Source organism: Erpetoichthys calabaricus, chromosome 6, assembly GCF_900747795.2.
Source record: "Erpetoichthys calabaricus chromosome 6, fErpCal1.3, whole genome shotgun sequence".
Taxonomy (NCBI): domain Eukaryota; kingdom Metazoa; phylum Chordata; class Cladistia; order Polypteriformes; family Polypteridae; genus Erpetoichthys; species Erpetoichthys calabaricus.
In genome coordinates, this window is record NC_041399.2 from 184,747,039 (window position 1) to 184,768,941 (window position 21,903).

A 21,903-nucleotide genomic window follows, 5' to 3' on the forward strand; every position below is an offset into this window, starting at 1 on the left:
TTGTTTTAACTATTTTTACAGAATTGTTTATCTCTTGAATGTGTCACTCTCATTGAAGGTTGGGCCCAAAGTGAAGATGGCTTCCTGGTACAGGGGGAATATATAGAGGGGCGGAAGCAGAAGGGGTAGAGTGGTCATCATTCTTGGTAGAAGACATGTCACTAGTCCTCTAGATGGTTCTCCTCCATTCTAATACAAGCCAAAAATGAGTCAGTTGTGGTGTCACCTCCAAATTCGTCCTTGTAATTATAGATGACCCCACACCCATGAGACAAGCCCTGTGCTTGCCTGCTTGACGCATCATTATTTCAAAAACATAATGGTCAGGCATACACTAGCACTTCATTTCTGACATTTTCATTTTGCTCAGATATATTTCTTTTTATCATTCTCTGTGTTTTTCACTGGGCATTTCCATTTTAGGGTCACAGACACAGGACACAGCGCAACATACTTGCGCTGGCACAATTACTCAATAAAAGAAGGCAATGCACACAGCAAAGCGTCTGTACCCGGCATAATCAAAGGAAAGACTTTGCACTCAAATGACAACCACACGAAAAACATTTTAGTGAAAAAACCTGATTTTTTGTTTTGCAACTTTAGTTGGTTCAGTCCTAATAATGTGAAGAAAGATCTATAACAGATTCTCCTGCTGACTCTTAAATGAAAGCTCCTTACAATCTCTGCTGTTTGCTAAGTATACCAGTTCTGTGGGACTTCCTGGCTTTTGTACCAACCATGTCATTAACTGCATGGATAACGCATCACTGTTACTTCACTGTTGGAGGTTTGCAGACCTTTTGTGCACCTTTTCAAATTCTTATTTCTTATCTGGGATGAAAGGTTCATGTGTGGACAGTACTGACTCAGGGAGAAAATCCAACTTTATCGTTGTCATAATTAACCCAGAAATTTCCTTTGTTGTACATATGATGGTGGCTAACGTTTCTAGGATGATATTCTCACTTAATGCTTATCACCTTCATGAGTATTTTTTTTCAATTTGATTACGTCTTGCCTGAAGAAGGGGCCAGAGTTGCCTCGAAAGCTTGCATATTGTAATCTTTTTAGTTAGCCAATTAAAGGGGTCATTTTGCTTGACTTCTTACTACATTCAATTTGAGAAAAAATGTATTTTATCCAGCATTACAAGATGCACCACATATAGGTTTTAATACAGCATATTATGGTTATTGTTATTGCTGTGGTCCAAATAAAAGCAACTCTCCCTAATTACTTTATATGCATTATGCTGGAGATACTGTATAATACAGTGTGCTTAGAAACAAAGTATATACTGTTTAAAAAGAAACACATTGACATAAAAGCAGCTACTCTTCTAAACCTCCACCCCATTTTTGGACCCCTAAACACAGAAATAAAAACATGGCAGAGGACAAATATCCCATTGCTTGGGGTATACAGACAGTAGTTAACTCTTTGAGGGCTGAAGATTTTTTCCAAAAAACTCAGTTTTCTGAAAAGTACACAACTCAATGGTTTCACGCATCAACCACATAAAACGTCTGTTGCTGGGTGCTATGGAGGCTGTTGGCGCCTGTTCGCTGTCTTTGGCAGCATCAGCTGAGTGGGGACGGCTCGATGGCCAGCAGGAATGCGCTACGGTGGCAGTCACAGTGTGACACAATCTGGTTTGTACCTCTTGTCATCATAAGTAGTGGTCCTCCCAGGCAAACTTTGCTGTAGGAGCATCAGCTACACCAGCGTGTTCAGCACCACAATCGGCTGATGCTGGTACCTCTCTTTCGTTTTCAATCTCCATCTCCAGATTACTTGCATCAAAATTGGAGTCCACCAAGTCAGAGTCCAATTCAGTGATAATACGCAAAATGTTGTCCAGGAAGTATTTTGCTTTGCACATTTGCTTTGGTCTTTCATCAGATGTCTATGCCATTTTAGAGGTTGGTTGTTCTTCACTACTCATGCATGCACAAGAAATTGAAGTCAAATCAATAAAGCTAACTTTCCTTCTAGCAAAGAGTGTCGAACTAAAATGCAACAGCGAGTTTTGTCACAGTTTACAGCTGATTACCATCCTCTACCCCTGAATTTTGACAAAAATCGACATCCACCCTGAAAGAGTTAATTACCTCTGACCATTATGGAAATCCAGTGTGAAAAAGAAGACATTGGAGGTCACATTACTGGGGAAATTTGATGAGCAAAACATCAGCGGTACCTTTTAATGGCCTTGCGTCTTGTTCCCTCACTTCTAATGCTTGCAACTATTTTGAGGCATTTGTTGATAAGAAGTTTGTAAAATATCTAGTACCTGTGTAAAGATACAGTGAGGACATATCTTCACATCAAAATTGAGGCCAGAAGCTGTCATAGAGTGTGAATATTTGAGATGAGATTGAGAAGTTTAGAGGAGTGTTATTTATTTTGGAAATACCTTGGTTTAGTTATTATATTTGTCATTTATTTCTAAAGCATAACCACTTCTCGAATCTTCTTTTTCAGTCATGTTGTAAAGCCTACGAGTACCTTGGGTTTATCATGGAGACTGAGCAGTCATACAAGGATGCTGCAAGCAACTATGAGATGGCCTGGAAATACAGCAATCGGGCAAACCCAGTTATAGGTGAGTCCCCGAGTTTGGATGCGGATGTTGAAATGTCCCCTTCCATCAACTGCCGACTATTAGCTGTTCACGACGGTGATGGAGCAGGCCATTTACAATATCTGTAGTTTTACAGTCTGTTACATTTGCTGACTGCTGGTATGACCTTCACTTTGAATCTCACCAGCTCTCTAAAAGCAACACACTGTAAACTGCCTTGGAGGACACATTGGGAATTACTTTTAAAAGTGTAAAAATGCACTACAAGTGTTTATTGAGGCAAACTATACAAGTTGCTGCCATATTGAAGATCTGACATTTCCTAGTAACACACAGGGACGATTGCACTGACCTACTAAAACAAATCGCTTAGTACAGAAATACCAGGCTGTCTTCACTTAAAGGCTACAACTGCAAGCAAATCTTCCTGGTGCTTTTGTTTTCCTTTTTAAAATGATTGCCCTCAAAACCCAACATTTGTAAATTGTTTACAACACAGTGGACTTAATACACAGGATCTTATATTCAGTTTTGAATATAAGTGACTGCACGATTTAATTGATTCTAATTTCTTTTCATTTTTGGTACTAAAAGTGCATGTCATTAAATCAGATGGCCTTCTCCTTTCGGTCTCAATCTTCCCTGTCAAAAATTTCTATGTACAGCATAGCATAATTTTCTTTTCTGAGAGAGTCACCAACCAATTTTATGGATTGATTATTTCTCTTCCAATAATTCCTCCTTTTCTAATTTATTATGTTCTAAACGTGCACCAGTCCATTATTAGACCCACTTTATCCAGTTCAGGATTATAGAGATGGAGCCTGTCTCGACAAAATCTGCGCCATCCTGGTGCCATCCCTGAATGGAATTACATCTCCTTGAAAATGGCGTCTTTATGAACACAAACTCAGGTGTGAATGGAAACACGTTTGCTGGCTGTCGCCTTGAAATGTGCTTAAGGAACAAATTGCAATTATAGATGCTAAATCTTGACCACACAGTAAACTGAAGTTGGGCAAAAATGTAGAGATTGGATTACCTGTTGTGTACTAAAGCTACATTATGACTGTGATAAGCATCTTACTGAAGGTCTTTATTAACTGAATATAGCTCCTTTAATTTAAATATGCATACTAAGTACAGCTATAATGCAATTTTTTGTAATTTGACCAACATTTGGTTCCAGTGTAATGCCTCATTGTGGGACTAAGAGAAAGATGGAATGCAGCAAAGTACAGAGACGTTCTGAAGGACAACAGCCTGACATCTACAAGACACTGAAATGTGAAATGTGATTCGTTTTCAGCAAGGACAGTGAATGACTTCTGTTTAAATTTTAGAGACAGCTTCAAGTTTTTTTCCAGTGTTTTAGACAAGTCCATTTACACAGCAATTACTTCAGCAGTATGGCTTCTTAATTGCATAGCTATAATGAATAATGACATGCAAAAGTACAGCAATATATATATTTTTTTGCCAATAAATTGTGAAAAAAATGCATAAATAACAGTCATCTAATTATTATAAAAAGTCATCAAATACAATGTCATTATTTTATTGTTATACAGGTTTTATTTCACAATGGCCTTATTTTTGACCTTTCTTAATTTCACAATGCGACTTTTGGGAACGGCACGATGCGCTATTATTCCACTAGGTCCCTTTTCATGATGGTTTCAAGACCAACCGGCTGAACCTTCTCCTATTGGCTAATCCACTGCTGTCAATTATGTTTGCCTGGTGTAGCTGGTAGGCTACCAAAGATTTTCTCACATTCAAACAGGTGAAACATCGAGGCAATAGGAGCTGCAATAGTTTTACAGACAAGATTTACAGAGACAGTTGAACATTTTGTAACTGTATAATAGCAATTGGTGTGTTTAATAAACTACAATAAACTGAACATTAAAAGCCCAACAACCTCACTGTTCTCACTGGTCCAATTCACAGGAAACGCCTGGTAAATGAAGACCCACTGTTGGTTGGTGCTGTTGTCACTGCTTAATGCAACACTACCAGAGTAGCTGAGATTGCCCTTTCACTGTCATTCTGTCTCTCCCTCTCTTTCATTCTCCCTGATTCAGCGAGAGAAACCCATATCCTCTATCTGAAAGGCTTGTTGGATTCAGGGGTTTTCTTCCTGTTTCCTTCTAACCGGTTACTTTAGGTATTTAGCCCCACAGCAGTCCACAACCAGTTTTAAGACAAATTAAGGATACATTGGGAATGCTCGGATGGATAAGTGATCTTCAAAATATTCACATCAGTGAAGAGGTGCTGGGTAATTTGAGATCGAATGAGCACTGTGTCTGCACACAAGGCCATCTGGAAGTATATCATGTGGAATTTCTAGCCTCGGACAATTATCATCAAACTACAATTATCAATAAACTACTCGCAACTTCTTCATCAACATCAACATTTTGAAGAGAACGTCTATGCCTGAGTATTTCCAATACATCGTAAGTTTGTCTCAAATAGCAGCAACAGCGCTTAAAGACCTTTGGCAGCTTACTGTCTACAAGCAGGGAAGAGTAATCGACAGCAGTGGATTAGCCAATAGGAATAAGCTAAGCCGGGTGATCTTTGTCTTGATTGACAAGTGGTGAAACCATTATAAGAAGAGGCTTCGGGAAATAAATAAAAGAACCGTTTGGAAATGTGCTGTTTGGAAAGGTCGCATTGTGAAATAAAAATGGTCTTTACAAATAAGGTTATTGTTAAGTAAAATCTGTAATAATAATAAAATAATGAGGATGATGATCATAATTACATGACATATTTAATAACAGTTTTTTTCACAATTTATTTACTTATTTCTATATAGCACTGTACTTTTGCATGCAATTATTATTTCATAATTTCCATTTTATTTATTTCATTTTGGGCAAAAAGGCATTTCATAGTGTGATACACAAATAAAAGATACGGGTATTTATTAAAACCAAGGAGACATAATACCAAGTGGAACTTGGCTGTCCCAGCACTCATATATAGTTGTAATAAAGATTATTTTTTCAGTTATTTCTTTATCTATTGTTTGCCTTTTTCATTTTAGGTTACAAGCTGGCTTTTAATTACCTGAAGGACAAAAAGTATGTTGAGGCCATTGATGTCTGTCGAAAGGTAATTACATAGGGTGCACTTTTGTTATATGGTAATTCATGAAGCCAGACAGTTATGAACAATTTGATTTTTGCATTCTAAGGGCAGCATAACAGGAGAAAGGAAAACAACACTATACAAGACAAAGCAATAAACACATGTCTAACTTATCTGACCCCGACTGCATATTGTTTGACAAATGGCCTGTTTACTCCTGATGGCCCCCCATAACCTTTACCACTCACTACTTAATTTTTATTACCCTCACTAGATTTTAACTGTTTTGTGTACCTGCCATCAGAATCAAACTTAAAGTTTTAAAGTCTCACCAGCTGGAAAGATAATTCTAGTATTATTGTAAGTGAGCTCCTCCTGTACGACAGTATTTGGATTATACCGTGCTTTAGTATAATGCCCAGTTTAATACTCTTTTCCAGCTGTTAAATATTTTTAAGGTCCCCTAAACTCCCCTACCATGGTTTGAGTTTCCCTGCTAAAACTGCATGATATAGAGAAACGGCCATCAGATGGTCCCAGTTTACCCACAGTGGTCACTGGGCTATTTATCTTTCATTTTCAGGCGGAGTGGAGGCTCTGAGGCTAGGGATCTGCACTGGCAATCGGAAGGTTGCCGGTTCGAATCCCGTAAATGCCAAAAGGGACTCTGCTCTGTTGGGCCCTTAAGCAAGGCCCTTAACCTGCAATTGCTAAGCGCTTTGAGTAGTGAGAAAAGCGCTATATAAATGCAAAAAATTATTATTATTATTAATTATTATTATTATTATTACAGTCATTCACAGTAACAGTTGTGATTTCATCTGCTGAGACATTCATTTAAAGCTGTTTGGCTGATAAATGTTTAAGCTCAAGCTTACTAAATTGAGGCATTTACATGCCTTATAATTAGTGATGAGTTGGCGCTAAAATTTGTTCAGCATGCGATTTTGTAATCGCAAAACACGACACATACTTAAAAGAGTTTTTGGAGCTTTTTAAAGTTTTTAGGGTGGAAAACAAGGAGTATTGCTCTCCAAAGTCTCATTTTTATTTCTGTGTTTACCTGCATTTTTTTGGTAACCGTAAAGAAGCACCATGTGCTTTTCAGAAATGTGATGTGCTGCATAATTTCTACACAAAGATCCACCAAATGCATCATCATGCACATTACTGAATTCTCTCTGCAGGAGTACTGAATAACTGAATACATAGAAAGCCTTCCCCCACCAGCATTAACATTACCTGGCAACCGATTTCTGCTGATGATGGAGAAGAAATCAGTGATGCGAGTGCTGTGGAGCTTTGAGTATTGTGTCTGTGTCCGACACACAGAATCACCAAGATTGTGATCATAATTGGCAAAGCGGATATCATACCACAAAATGCACCTCATGGCTCAAATAAATGTCATCTCATGACATGAAATGAGTCAGGCTATTTTTATTCATTATGTTTTTCAATACGGTTTTTTATTTAAAAACTAAATGACAGGCAGACACATGCAGAATTACCACAGAAAAACACTTGTTGAGAGGGACCAAACTTAGGGTTGCCAGGTTAGAAAATTAGAAATACGGGACACTCTTAAAATCTCTCTCTATATTACTATATATATAAATTTATACATGCCCCCTACACACCCAGACCAATATATTATATAAAAGTAGAGACATGCTGATACAGTACTGCACAGCAGAGCGGCTGGAGAGCAAAACAGTAACAGTGTCGCTGTCCTCAGTCAACCATAGCAACTGAACAAGTTGCAAACAGGCAGCAAACACTAGTTTTCTCATTACATTTTGGTTATTTTCATCAAGAGAATCTGAGAAAAGAAAGTATAATTACTTATAAAGTTACAACTAAGTACCGTAAGAAGGTAGTAAAAATATATTTTTAATACAAAATTTGAAAATGAATTAAATATGGGACATTTGGGTGTCCCTGAAAGGTCAGTATGGGACAGGTCACAAAATTATGAAATATGGGACATGACCTGTATATAAGGGATGTCTGGCAACCCTAACCAAACTCCTTCATTCTTGTCTCAATGACACAGATTTCGCTTTCTAAGTGCTATTTATTTTGTAAATTTCTCTGCACTGAGTTTTGCTTTGTTTCACACAAATCATTTTGCTCCTCATTAGTTATTAGGGAAATGAGTGAACAGGAGCAGTGCTTTGAAGTATGAAGGTGAAAGTGGTAATGAGTTGTAAAACAAAAGAAAAGATACCATGAACAGTTTTAATCTAAAGTATATATTGTGAAATCCAATGTTCTTTGTTCACAAATTGCATTATTTAGTAGAACATTAATATCATTTTGTCTTCTTTCTCATTAATAAAATGCAAAAATCTCCCCTTTTGTTATTTTTGTGCATTTACCCAGGTTCTAAATGACCACCCTGGATATCCAAAAATCAGAAAAGAAATACTGGAAAAAGCACAGCTGTCAGTGAAGGCATAAAACCAGGACCTCAATTTTTTGGACAGTATCGTACTATCGGACACCTCAAAGGCAGCAGAGTTGACGCTTCTCCTCTCCTCCTGCTTCCGATTGTGATCTGCATGACTTGTTCAGGATGTTTTCAGAAGCCTTCCACAGGTTACACTCGGCTTGGTGGCCCTGAATCTCGAGAACTTAATGTCACAAAAGTATCGTAAATACTTTATCCTGATTAGCATTAGTTAGAACTTTGTGTACGTGAGCATTTGGGTCTACATTTTAGGCCCTACACATTGCAGATGGTGATAGAACTTTTTGTTCCTTTCAGAAAAATAGGTAGGATTCTGTGTTTGATCGAATAATTTAATGGTCATTGGTGACATGAGTTAACAGACAGTGTCTCATAATAATGAGCAAGAAGAAAAGACCTGAACATAATAACCTGAAACAAGACTTGTATTTAGGGCCAGGCCAGGTCAACTTCAGAAGATTAAAATGAAACACGAATGAGCACAGCACAGGAGAAAACCAAAAATCAAAGTCTGAAATGAAATCAAAACTAAAATGAAACCTATAAGTTGGTCAGCTTGAATTGAAAACTATTGCTAAAGGTTTCTGAAGTTTATCCAATCTAGGAATACCGGTACCGAGCATGGAACATATTTATAGTATAACTACCACTTACATCAGAATCACATCAGTGTCACACAAACAAAAAAATGAAAGGAAAAAAAACTGTGTAAACAAATAAAAATGTTTTGACACTACCACAATTCAGTTTTAGCAGATAAAAACATAAAAGCACACATCTAGAAATGTACAATCCTTACAAGTAGCTGGTGATTTTTTTAAAGCTGTTGGGGCATATTTGCATCTTTAGAAAATGAGTGGAGATGTGTTTCTTGTAGATGGATGTTAAACCCAAGAGACATGGAGTGTTATGGCTTGACAGTCTAACTAATTTTACTCTGCAGACTTCTAACTCCATATGAAAACTCATTACAAAATCAACAAGCAAAGTAATAGTAGCCTCTTTTACTCATGTAGGAATTTACCAGTAAACTGTGATACCAAAGTCATGGTCTAACAAAGCTGAGTCAAGAATCCCAGAAAAGCTGTTCAACAATTTCACCACTTGACACCAGGTGTACCTCCAAGGAATTTCTAAATTTTGATGAATATGTGAACAAAGGCAGAAAATTGACAGGCAAACCATGAAAAACATCAACATGACCACCTATACAGTATGTACTGTTCTCTCTTGGCTATGTGAGTGAACCAATTAGCGAGATAATTCCTTTGAACTGAGGTGGGTTGGCACCCTGCCCGGGATTGGTTCCTGCCTTGTGCCCTGTGTTGGCTGGGATTGGCTCCAGCAGACCCCCGTGACCCTGTGTTCAGATTCAGTGGGTTGGAAAATGGATGGATGGATTCCATTGAAATTTAGAGATATCATTGAAGTTTAGCTCATTTCTAAGGTTAGCTACTTGGAAAGGTCTATACATTAGGTTTTGAAATAAGGAATCTACTCTCCAAAGAAGCTGAAAAGGAAGCAGCTGAGCCCCAAAGTCACCTGATGTATGTGTGCATGGCCTGCTTCATGTCCGCCAGTAACGAGAGTGATTGATACACTAGTGGGAAACATTGGGGAAGTGCAGTGTGCATGCAGTGGAACTCAAGGTTTGTATGGTAGTCTAAATCAATAGAAATGCAGAAATCAATGTAGAAAAAAATTGTTGATTGTGCCAGTCAACCATTGCTCCTCATCAATGCATTTTCTTTTTACAAAATAGTAGTCACTCTGAACCTGGAGAGAGAGTGAACACTGTTGACTTGGGAAATTCCTGTGTCACCCTAGTATGTATAAATGAGCAAATTCCACTAAATTCCTTTGTTAGCTAACATGGAGATTTCTCAAGGCACTTGTGTTAAAAGAGACAAGTGGCGTGCCAAGTCTTCTCTCTGTTAAGCCATTTCTCTATTTTTTCAATAGATGAGCTCACTACATATTAAACAAGATGTTTAGTCAGGTTGAGAAGCTCTTTCTTTGGTAGTTACTCCCTAATGAAATCTTCCTACATCAAGAAGTACAAAGTATAAACATTATGGCTCAGCCAACAAGCTATTCAGCAGAAGTGTGTCAGGAAACTCTACAGGGGCTCCTTTACTGTGGCTGTGACAGGCAAGTCAGAAGTTTTTCTTTCTTTTTTAGTCATTCTGATGTGTGTTCAGACCATAGTCTATCCATCTATCTAATCCTGCCTACTATACCAGATGATTGCTATCTATCTATCTATCTATCTATCTATCTATCTATCTATCTATCTATCTATCTATCTATCTATCTATCTATCTATCTATCTATCTATCTATCTATCTATCTATCTATCTATCTATCTATCGTGTTTCTGTAAAAGCCACATTTCCTCCAAGGGGCAAATAAAGTTCTATCTAAATCTATCATATCTCAAATCAAAACGAAGGCTTACTGCTTTTCTTTTTTATTATTATATACATTCTTTATGTTCACACATTACACAGCTGAAGATTATTTGTAAGATGCACTTATAGTTTATGATATAAATCAGAGAACTACAGTATGCCTGTGGGCCAAACAATTTATATGCAAGACAAAGCCTGTAAAAGATGACCGCACTTCCCCAGAAAGCTTTTGAATATAAAACCAACTCCTTTTGATTATCTTCTATCTGCCTAACTGGAAACACCTATACACTTATGTTTTGTTTTGTGTTTTTTGGTAACAATTACTGTCAAAGTCTAAGATAAAAAATGATTAACTGATGTCAAGTAAAATAAAATTTGCATGAATATTTTTATATTTATTAAATGTACAGGAGATTTTACAACATTTCTTATGTTTCTAAATTATTTTACAGTTATTGCAGAAAAAAATGAACAAATATCATTTACTATATAATAAAACACTAAGGTCTGTTTGTCCTCTGAGCATTCTGATTGGTCAGTATGGCTTTGGTGACGCAACCAAAGAAGAAGTGTGAGTGAGAGACAGGCAAGGAGGAGTAAAGGCACACGCTGAGAGAGTTGCCTTCATAGATGGAAAGAATAAAACCAGACGGGAGGCGAGAAAGGCGTCTGGAAAAAAACAGTTTGAGAAGCAGGCTTTGTAGGAATGCACTCGAGAAACGGAGTGCTGCTAAGAGGTTCAAACATGCAAATACAGAGGAAAGGACCTGAAAATGTACATAGGGCAAGAAATAGCAAATATTTTTACATTATTATATATTTTGCTATTTAATCCTGCAGTTTGCAATGAATTGGCTTTAGGAGATAACCAAAGACCTCCTTTAGACACAGACCATGGGACATTACAGATATAGTCAATGCAGGAATTTATTGGGATTCACACTTAGCAAGACAATTTATTAATGTCAATAGTTAAAATGTAAAGGAGATGGAAAGTGGTCACGGAAAAAAAGTCCATGACCAAAAATATCCCAGCTTTTTTTTGTATAAAAAAATTGGTTATCTGAAGTGATCATATGCCATGATTGATTTATTACTATATATCAAATAAATATATTTTTTGTAAAATCCCCTTGAGTCACAAAGATCTATTTTGCATATTAAGTTATAGATAAGGATCTGAAAAACAAGAGATTGAAATACCAGGTATTAAGTATCAGTAGATGTTGTAACAAAATACGCGGGGACAAAATAAAGTGTTGGGGACCAGGCTCTTCTGAAGAAACACAATGAAGCGGGACCAGAAATGCAATATCAATGTCAATTCATTTATAGAGCACTTTTAAAACAACATCAGTAATGCTGTAGCCAAAGTGCTTTACAATAAAAAATAAATAGAATAAAATACAATAAAACACAATACAACCAGTACAACCATCAGTATCACTGAAGGTCACAGAAAACTATATAATAAAAATGCGTCTTCAATCTAGTTTTAAACAGTTCAATTGAAGGTGACTCCATAATGTAATGTGCAAGAGAATTCCACAGATGACGTGCAGCAGCTGCAGAAGCCCTGTCCCCCTTAGTTTTGCACTTAGTATGAGACAACTGACCAGTAGATCTAAGCTCTCTGGATGGCTAGTGTATAACACACAATTCAATTATATAGGCAGGAGAATACCCATGCAGTAATTTAAAAACTAGCCACAAAATTTTAAAACCAATTCTAAAGCTAACTGGCAGCCAGTGTAAAGAGGCAATACAATACACGGAGATACAAAAGTAAACTGTTTTGCCATACATAAAACAAGCAGCAGCATTCTGAATCAACTACAACCTGTGTATCAGGGATTTACTGATCTCAGAATACAATGAACTGCTTTAATCAAGCTGAGAAAAGATGAAAGCATGAGTAACTTTCTCAAAATTACTATCCATCCATCCATCCCGCTATATCCTAACTACAGGGTCACGGGGGTCTGCAGGAGCCAATCCCAGCCAACACAGGGTGCAAGGCAGGAAACAAACCCCAGGCAGGGCGCCAGCCCAACGCAAGGCATGCACACACACACACATACACCCAGCACACACTAGGGACAATTTAGGATCGCCAGTGCACCTAACCTGCATGTCTTTGGACTGTGGGAGGAAACCGGAGTACCCGGAGTAAACCCACGCAGACATGGGGAGAACATGCAAACTCCACGCAGGGAGGACCCGGGAAGTGAACCCGGGTCTCCTAACTGCGAGGCAGCAGTGCTACCCACTGCGCCACCATGCCATCCTCAAAATTACTAGGAGATAAAAAAAGGCTTAACCTTAGCTAAAAGATAAAGCTGGAAAAAACAACTATTGAGCACATAATTAATTTGTCTCTCAAAAGAGAGGCTACTGTCAAAAATAATCCCAACATTCCGAACTCGAGGTTTGCAAAAGTAGGTAAACCACAGAAATTGAGTGTAGCGGAAGAGAGATACAATAATTTGACCTCTATTCAAAAATCAAAAGAATTCTAGCATTGCTATCAGTTCTGAACTCACATAAACCAGATTACACCACCGTCCAGACAAGTCTTGTCAACAGTAGCCATCATGGAAGAAATACTGCCAAAACGCTTCCAAAGTGGAAATAAAGCCAAAAGACACACCTATGCATAACAACAGAAGGGCTGGGATGGAGAACAATTGAAGAAGGTGCTCTGGACATCAATATGTGATACTTTTGGCTCAAACAGTAGGCAGTTTGTCTGTAGAAGAGCTGGAGAGAGCTACATGGGGTTACCCTGAAGATTTGGGTCTGCAAAATGGTGTCAGTGATCTGGTCAGAATTAATGGAATCCTCAATGCTGAGAAGTACAAGCAGATTCTCATCCATCATGCAGGAAGTCAACACATCAGTCCAAACCCTGATCTCAAAATCATCCCCGTTTGCAGAAGAAATCAGATGCTTGGAACAAACTGCCAGACAATTTTCTTATAAATCTACACCACAGTGTAAATAGACATCTGATGCAGTTTTAATGGCAAAGAGTAGTCACATCACGTTTTGGTCTCCATATTCAAAAAAAGACACAGCAGCATTAGAGAAAGTCCAGAGGAGTGATGACTAGGATGATTCCAGGACTGAAAGCTATGAGGAAAGACTGAAGGAGTTAAATCTTTTCAGTTTAAGCCAGTATCGATTAAGAAGGGACATGATAGAAGAACTTAACATTGAGAAAGGAATTAGTAGAGTGGATCCAGGCTGTTACTTTAAAATAAATTTTGTAACAAGAACTCAGGGACATAGTGGGAAAGTTGATAAGGGCAGATTTTGTACAATAGTTTAGAAAGATTTTCTTCACACAAAAACCACAGACACATGAAGTAAATTACCAAGTAGCATGGTGGAGAGCGGGGCTTTAGGGACTTTTACAACTAGACGATGTTATTTTGGACTATGCAAGCAAATAGGATGGACAAGATCATTTGGCTGAATGGCCTGTTCTCATCACAACTTTTTAATGCAATAAAAATTTAAGTATGTTTTGTTGAAAAAAGACATGCAAATACAGTAATCCCTCCTCCATCGCGGGGGTTGCGTTCCAGAGCCACCCGCGAAATAAGAAAATCCGCGAAGTAGAAACCATATGTTTATATGGTTATTTTTATATTGTCATGCTTGGGTCACAGATTTGCGCAGAAATACAGGAGGTTGTAGAGAGACAGGAACGTTATTCAAACACTGCAAACAAACATTTGTCTCTTTTTCAAAAGTTTAAACTGTGCTCCATGACAAGACAGAGATGACAGTTCTGTGTCTCACAATTAAAAGAATGCAAACATATCTTCCTCTTTAAAGGAGTGCGTGTCAGGAGCACAGAATGTCACATAGATAGAGAAAACAATCTCTAGCAAACAAATCAATGGTGCTGTTTGCTTTTAAGTATGCGAAGCACCGAGGCACAAAGCTGTTGAAGGCGGCAGCTCACACCCCCTCCGTCAGGAGCAGGGAGAGAGAGAGAGACAGAGTTTGTTTTTCAGTCAAAAATCAATACGTGCCCTTCGAGCTTTTAAGTATGCGAAGCACTGTGCAGCATGTCGTTTCAGGAAGCAGCTGCACAAAAGATAGCACGTGAAGATAATCTTTCAGCATTTTTAGACGAGCATCCGTATCGTCTAGGTGTGCGAACAGCCCCCCTGCTCAATCCCCATACGTCAGGATCAGAGAAAGTCTGCGCAAGAGAGAGATAGAGAAAAGTAAGCAATCTAGCTTCTCAGCCATCTGCCAATAGCGTCCCTTGTATGAAATCAACTGGGCAAACCAACTGAGGAAGCATGTACCAGAAATTAAAAGACCCATTGTCCGCAGAAATCCGCGAAGCAGCGAAAAATCCGTGATATATATTTAAATATGCTTACATATAAAATCTGCGATGGAGTGAAGCCGCGAAAGGCGAAGCGCGATATAGCGAGGGATCACTGTACTTTTTAAAATTGTGTTGTATTTTATTAATTTCTGCAATCGACTGACTGTAATTTTTTTTCTTGAAGGTATTCTATACAATAACAGTACAGTAGCATCATAGGATGTTAACACAGGGAACTCAGGAAGCTGATATAAGTAATGTGCTACGCATGGATGAAAAATTACTGTCAACATTTAGAAATAAGATTGGAAATGCATATAATATTCAAAACAAAAAAATATTGCCAAGCCCCAAAATAACAAGCAGCCATGTTTAAGTTCCCAGAGATTTAAATGACTCTTAAATCAACTAACTACCCAAATAATTTAACGCCTTTTCCAGTGTTTCTTCTTAATGTCCCTTTTTAGTAAAGTTACTGAATAAGCGCATCAAAGAGAGCTAACTTGGAAAAGCCATCAAGCTGTAACAGATCATTAGTGTCTTCTCAGATATCCATGAAAATTGAAGCAAACGGTTGCCATGCCAACACGTTTCGAAGAAGACCATTTTTATCGCAGCATTTCACAAAGACTCTGCAACATACAAAATCAGTCAGCACAATGAATGAGACATCATGTTTTAAGTACGAATGTTATGACATATGCTAAATAAATAAATCAACACACTCTTCCAGTTACTGCACTAAATAATTACAACGAAACCCCCCAATGCGGCCTGGCAGTGAGCCGAGAGCCTTTCAGCCAGCGGCCACAATCAGTCTAATGGCAGGTCTTCACGCCAGGCATTAACACATGAGATCACTGGCTTAATTATTCAGTTATATTTAAAAAATACAGTAAAGCTGTTTAAAAAGTAATTGGTTATTAAAGGTCCTATGAAAACAAGTTTCATCTTCAATTTGAGAAGTCTGTTGTATCATTTGATATTTTACAAAAGCAGCGTTGAATTTACTGCTCTTTACCGTCTGCAAAACTTTCCAAAAATAAAGCAATGGTCACGGCCGTGAAAAAGGGTAAAACAAGTGCTGAGCACCACAATCTGATCAATGTTTTAATGTAAATAATCCTCTCTGTGTGGATAGCGCTTTGAGTACTGAGAAAAGCGCTATATATAAGGGAATGAATTATTATTATTATTAATCTGTTGGGAAAATTGACCGCTTAACTCTCTATTTACAAAACTAAGCAAAAGTTTATGCACCCTAGATTTTTTATAAAAAACCTTGTCTTAAATGTTTATTTTTGTCTTTTGACCTGTCAACCTGTCAGTCAAAAATGAGCCTATTTCAGACATCCAAACATTGGTTTTCCAAAATTGTAATAGTTATAGAGACATTTTTGTATTTTGTTAAAGAAAGTAACATGTTAAATAAAAGACCACTTTTCAGATAAAAATCTTAATTATTCTGTAGGTCTCTAGGACAGTGCACAATTAAACAATGAGAACGCTAACCCTAATGATCAATGTCACAATGAGTTGAACCAAACTGATTAACTGAAGACAGAAATATGAATAGAAAGAATGAAATTGGGAGAATGACTACGAAACTAGAAGGTGAGAGGGTGTCTAGTCTTGCGGGGCAAACCTGTTAAAAAGTATGTGGTGAAAAGTGGCGAAATCCTACACCGCAAAGGCTCCACCCACAGGGCTCCTTCCGAAAACACCCGCCCGCAATTCCTCCAGTCCGTGCATTTTAAACTGCCATCGGGGTATCAGGGAGAGAGCACAGGATACTGCACAAAAGACTTAATGATGAGAAATAATAAAAAGCTAAATGTGCTGTTATCAGTTCAGGAACTCAGTAGCACAAGGTAACTGAACCTTAATAATTCATTTGCATGTTGTAATGACCGCTGTGACAGTAGAGACAGACACGCACAAGTAGACCACTGCAGCTATGGGGATCCACACATTTAAAAAGTCCCTCAGCCTGCTGATATCTTTCTGTCATTTGAACTATCGCATCACTAAATGACATAACAACATCAAACAGAGTTTAGATAAGCATTGCAGCCTATGGATAGACAATGTGCAGCTATTTTGTCATGGCATGTTTTGCATTTCCAATTAGACAGTAATGCTAAATTTCTTCAGTTATTCGTTTAGACATTCAGTCACAATGTGGATGTTTTGCAGTCTTCTCCCCAATTTTACTGGCAGATTTGTTGATTTGGGTATGAATTCTGTTTCTCCTGGGGCTCTTCATTATCAGCTCTCAGTCCTTTTGATGAAGTATGACACACCATTTACTTCAAATACATATTTTGCAGTTCATATTTTTTTAAATATAGCTGCCAGTTCTTTAAAGCTTACATCGACTCCTACACTATCATCATAACGCTGAACAAAAGAGAGCACACAAACACCTGTGACAAAATATCGTACACTTTTACCGTTCATTTGTCTGTTGATAACTGTCGAATGCCAACGTATAATTTGATGCTACAGAAAGTGTTTTCCCTTGCGTAGGACTATGTTTATTACTAAAACATGCAATGTGCTCTCTACACACATGACTCAAATTTACATGTCTGATAGTGTGTTTTAGGAGACTGAACTGTAGACAGCTCATCATAAACCAAAGCTTATTATAGCTTGTATGTTTGCCGCCCAGTAATAAAATTTAAATTTAGGTAGAGCCATGCCGCCTTGTGATTTAGGTTTGTTGTAAGGTCGCCTTTTGAATGTGTGGGTTTTTTGAATTCCAAATGAATGAGGTTATGATTGATTCTAATTTCATAAAAAAAAAGATTTATTAATGTAAATGGGGATGTTTTGAAATAGAAGCAGAAGCTTAGGGAGGATATTCATCTTGACAATGTTAATTCTCTCTGCTAAAGTTAAGACGGAGGGTAGACCGTCTATGCACGTCTTGTTTAATTTTGTCCATGCAAACAGCAAAATTTTGTTGAAAAAGAGCATTATATTTACTTGTGATGATGACCCCTAGGTATTTAAACTCATCTGCAATGATAAAAGGGAAGGTGTTGCCTAATCTAATCTAATGTTGTTCGCTAGATACTTAACTGGAAAAAGCACACTTTTATTCAAATTAATTTTGAGTCCAGATATCTTTTGAAATTCTGCTAGTACATTTAGGGCTGTAGGCACAGAATTTTGTGTGTCTGATATATACAATAAAATATTATCTGCATAAAATGATATTTTCTGTTCAAGTCCTTCTCTGAAAACCCCGCTTTATCTCTGAAGCATTTTGAAAGTGAATAGGCAATGGCAATTGCAAACAGCAGTGGTCAAAAGGGGCGTCCTTGTCTAGTACTGCCTTCTAATTTGAAGTAGTCTGAGATAGCTGTTATATTGCTGAAATAATATCTAAATTAAATCAGTCTACCAGCCACCTAGATCCTGCCCCTACTTTACTGATTAAGGCTTGCACTGACAAACTTTCTGCCCCCATTTCTCACTTTATCAACTGTAGTTTCCACACCTGTGTTGTTCCAAGTGATTTAAAAACTGCTGCTGTAACCCCTGTTTTAAAAAAACCTGGCTCAGATCCCTTACAGCTAAAATTTTATCTCCCAATTTCTAATCTTCCATTTATGACTAAGATCTTAGAAAAGGTTGTTGCTACTCAACTCAATGTTTATTTAAATTTGCATAACCTGCTAGAGTCTTTTCAATCTGGATTCAGAGCCCTACATAGCACTGAAACTGCTTTACTTAAGGTAGCTAATGACTTACTTATAACCATAGATTCTGGGATGGCCACTATTCTAGTTCTTCTTGACTTGAGCACAGAGTTTGATACAGTTAACCATAACATTTTACTGTCCCAACTTTCAGCTATTGGTATCTCTGGTGCTGCTCTTTCTTGGTTCACATCATACCTCAGTGATCGCCAGTCTTCATTAGGGAACACAAATCTGCCACTACTTCATTCACACAAGGTATCCCTCAAGGGTCAGTTCTCGGTCCAATCCTCTTCAGCATCTATATGCTCCCATTAGGTGAGATTATTCGTCAGTGTGGTCTGAGCTTCCACTGCTATGCCGATGACACACAACTTTATGTAAATGTTGATGCAACTGCAACATCTTCACCTGTTGCGCTGACTGACTGCATTCGGGAAATCAATCATTGGATGACAGATAATTTTTTACAACGCAATCCTGATAAAACAGAAATCTTATTAGTTGGTGCCAAATCTGTCCTCTCTACCCTTCGTGGGCTAAAAATTGACAGTAATGGGATCCTGGTTCAACCCTCAGCATCAGTCTATAATTTGGGTGTCATCTTTGATCAGCTTCTTACTTTTCAATCACAAATTAGCTTAATAGTACAGACAGCCTTTTTTCATCTTCGCAACATTGCTCATCTGCATTCTTTCCTCAGTGTGAAAGATACTGAAACACTCATTCACGCTTTCATCACTACCCATCTGGACTATTGCAATGCTTTGTTTTTTGGCCTCCCGACTAAATACAGTATATCAATAGATTACAATATGTCCAGAATTCTGCTGCTTGTGTACTTACACACACTAAAAAATCTGCTCACATCACTCCTGTCCTCTATGATTTACATTGGTTACTAGTTTCTTCAAGAATCAAATATAAAATTATTCTTCTCACCTTTAAAACCCTTCATGGGTTAGCCCCTCATTATCTGTCAGAGCTGCTGCTTTCTTACACTCCTGCCCGTGCATTACGATCATCAGACGCTAAGTTACTCCCTGTACCAAAATACATGTTAGTAACTATGGGTGGCAGAACTTTCAGAGTGATAGCCCCTAAATTTTGGAATTCTCTCCCTCTCAGCCTTCGCAAGGAAAAATCTATTATTAATTTCAAACTTTTGTTAAAAACATCTTTTCAATAAGTATTATTCTTTTACGTGTATGTACAGTAATTTCTACTGTCTTGTTAATGCGTGTATTGAATTGTAAAGTGTCCTTGAGTGTATGAAAGGCATTACATAAATCAAACGTATTATTATTATTATTGTTATTATTAGTGTTATTAATGCAAACTGAAGCTTCTGGACTGGTATACAGTAGTTTGATCCATGCACGTATGTTAGGGCCAAACCCAAATTTATGCAAAGTGGTGAATAGGTAATCCCATTCAATTATATCAAATGCTTTTTCTGCATTCAAAGATTATATGATATTAGACTTTATGGGTGAATATATTACATTAAATAGGCGTCAAAGATTAGAAGCCAAATGTCTGCCTGTAAGAAATACAGTCTGGTCTTGTGATATTACTGAAGAGAGCACTTTCTCAATCCTTCTAGATAGGGCTTTAGAGAGTATCCTAACATCATTATTCAGAAGTGAGATTGGTCTGTATGATACACATTGTAATAAGTCCTTATTTTTCTTAGGAAAAACGGTAATTAATCCTTGGTGACAAGTATGAGGTAGAATTTTGTTTTTGGCTTCAATAAATGTTGTCTAATAAGAGGGGAGCTAACTTAACTGAAAATGTTTTATAAAATTCAGCAGGGTAGCCATCAAGACCTGCTGCTTTCCCACTCTGAAGTGAGTTTATAGCATCTAATAATTCTGATAGTGCCAGAGGTTTATCCAGTTCCTTTGCACTTAGGGTATCTAGCTGTGGTATCCGTAATGTATCAAAAAACAAATTAGATTGTGTCTTGTGTTCTTTAAACTGAAAATATAAGGCTTACAGTAGTCTCTAAATGTGTGTATTATATTTTTATGGCCAATGATTCTATCTTTGTCTGTGTTGGTAATTACAGATATTGCATTGCAAACTTCCTGCTTATGCATTTTTTTGTGCTAAGATCTTGTTAGCCTTCTCTCCATGTTCATAGTAATGATGTCGCAATTTAAAAAATGAGTTCTGTTTCTTTTGTTGTCAAGACATTGAGTTCTGATTGCAAAGCCTGTCTTTTCCTAAAAAAATGCCTTATTTGGAGTCCTGGCATAAATTTTAAAAAGTAAAATAAATTAAATATAATAATAAAAAGACTACATTCATGGATCATGGAAAGCAGAAGCAGACAAACACAAGGCACAAGCCAGAGCCAAAAAACGTTTAGAGACAGAAAAAATTGAAAGTCACAAAGATGGCATCACAAAAAGAGGCATTGTTCATCACACAAATCTGTCATGATTGTCTTAGGTTTAGTTCTATAATTGAATATCTTTTCCAGAGTTATTTTGATCTTGTGGAGTACCATTGTGTTGTGATGTGAGATTTTACATACAACTTGATAAATGTTTTGTATGTCTTTATTTCTAATTTGGGCAAAGCAGTGTAATTTAGTGTTCACCCCCCCACCCAGCCCCCTTAGGAATGGGTCTGTTTGAATTTTATGACAGGATTTGGGGGATGTGTGTTTTAAACCACTTTGGCAAGTGTTTCTTTGCTAAAGTCATTTCTACCCCCGCAAATGGGCTAAGGTGTACTTTAACATATGGTTTGGGGGCAGGTGTTAAGATGTTCTATTTACCCCATTGGTCTGAAGTATGGCTATTTGGAATTGGCTTGGTTCAGAAGCCTTTAAGTACTACAACACCCTATTGGCTGTAGGGGTTAGACAGAAAATCTATATATTTACTTGTTTAACCTCACACTCTGTCTCTTACTAACCAACATCTGAAAGAAGCATCTCTCTTGCTAACCTGTGATGAAGACAATACAATGAAGAGCACAGCTCAGCAGCCATTTTGAACAGACATGTGGCTGAAAGCTGAGCACCAATGATGCCTTAACTAGAGACATTTAAGTAACCACAAGTCTGTGTGCCGCCTGAACTAGATATCACCATTTAATCAGGTTGTATAGTTGCCAATATTCAAATATACTTTGCATTTTGTTATTATTTATGAATATTATCAATAATACATTATTTAAACTGTAACTTAACTTCTGCTTGTCTTTTTACTACATCTAATTGCCCGAGGTTATAGATATAGAAGGGA

General features: G+C 37.5%; 1 protein-coding gene across 1 annotated transcript in view; it reads left to right on the forward strand.

The window, feature by feature from the left end:
- ttc21a (tetratricopeptide repeat domain 21A) overlaps window positions 1-9,499 on the forward strand; it is a 97,453-nt gene extending 87,954 nt beyond the window's left edge. The window contains exons 27-29 of the mRNA XM_028804167.2: window positions 2,488-2,608; window positions 5,649-5,716; window positions 8,078-9,499. Coding sequence (XP_028660000.1) covers window positions 2,488-2,608; window positions 5,649-5,716; window positions 8,078-8,155 — 267 coding nt within the window. The 3' untranslated portion in view covers window positions 8,156-9,499. The remainder of the gene's footprint in view (window positions 1-2,487; window positions 2,609-5,648; window positions 5,717-8,077) is intronic.
- Window positions 9,500-21,903: the final 12,404 nt, after the last annotated feature.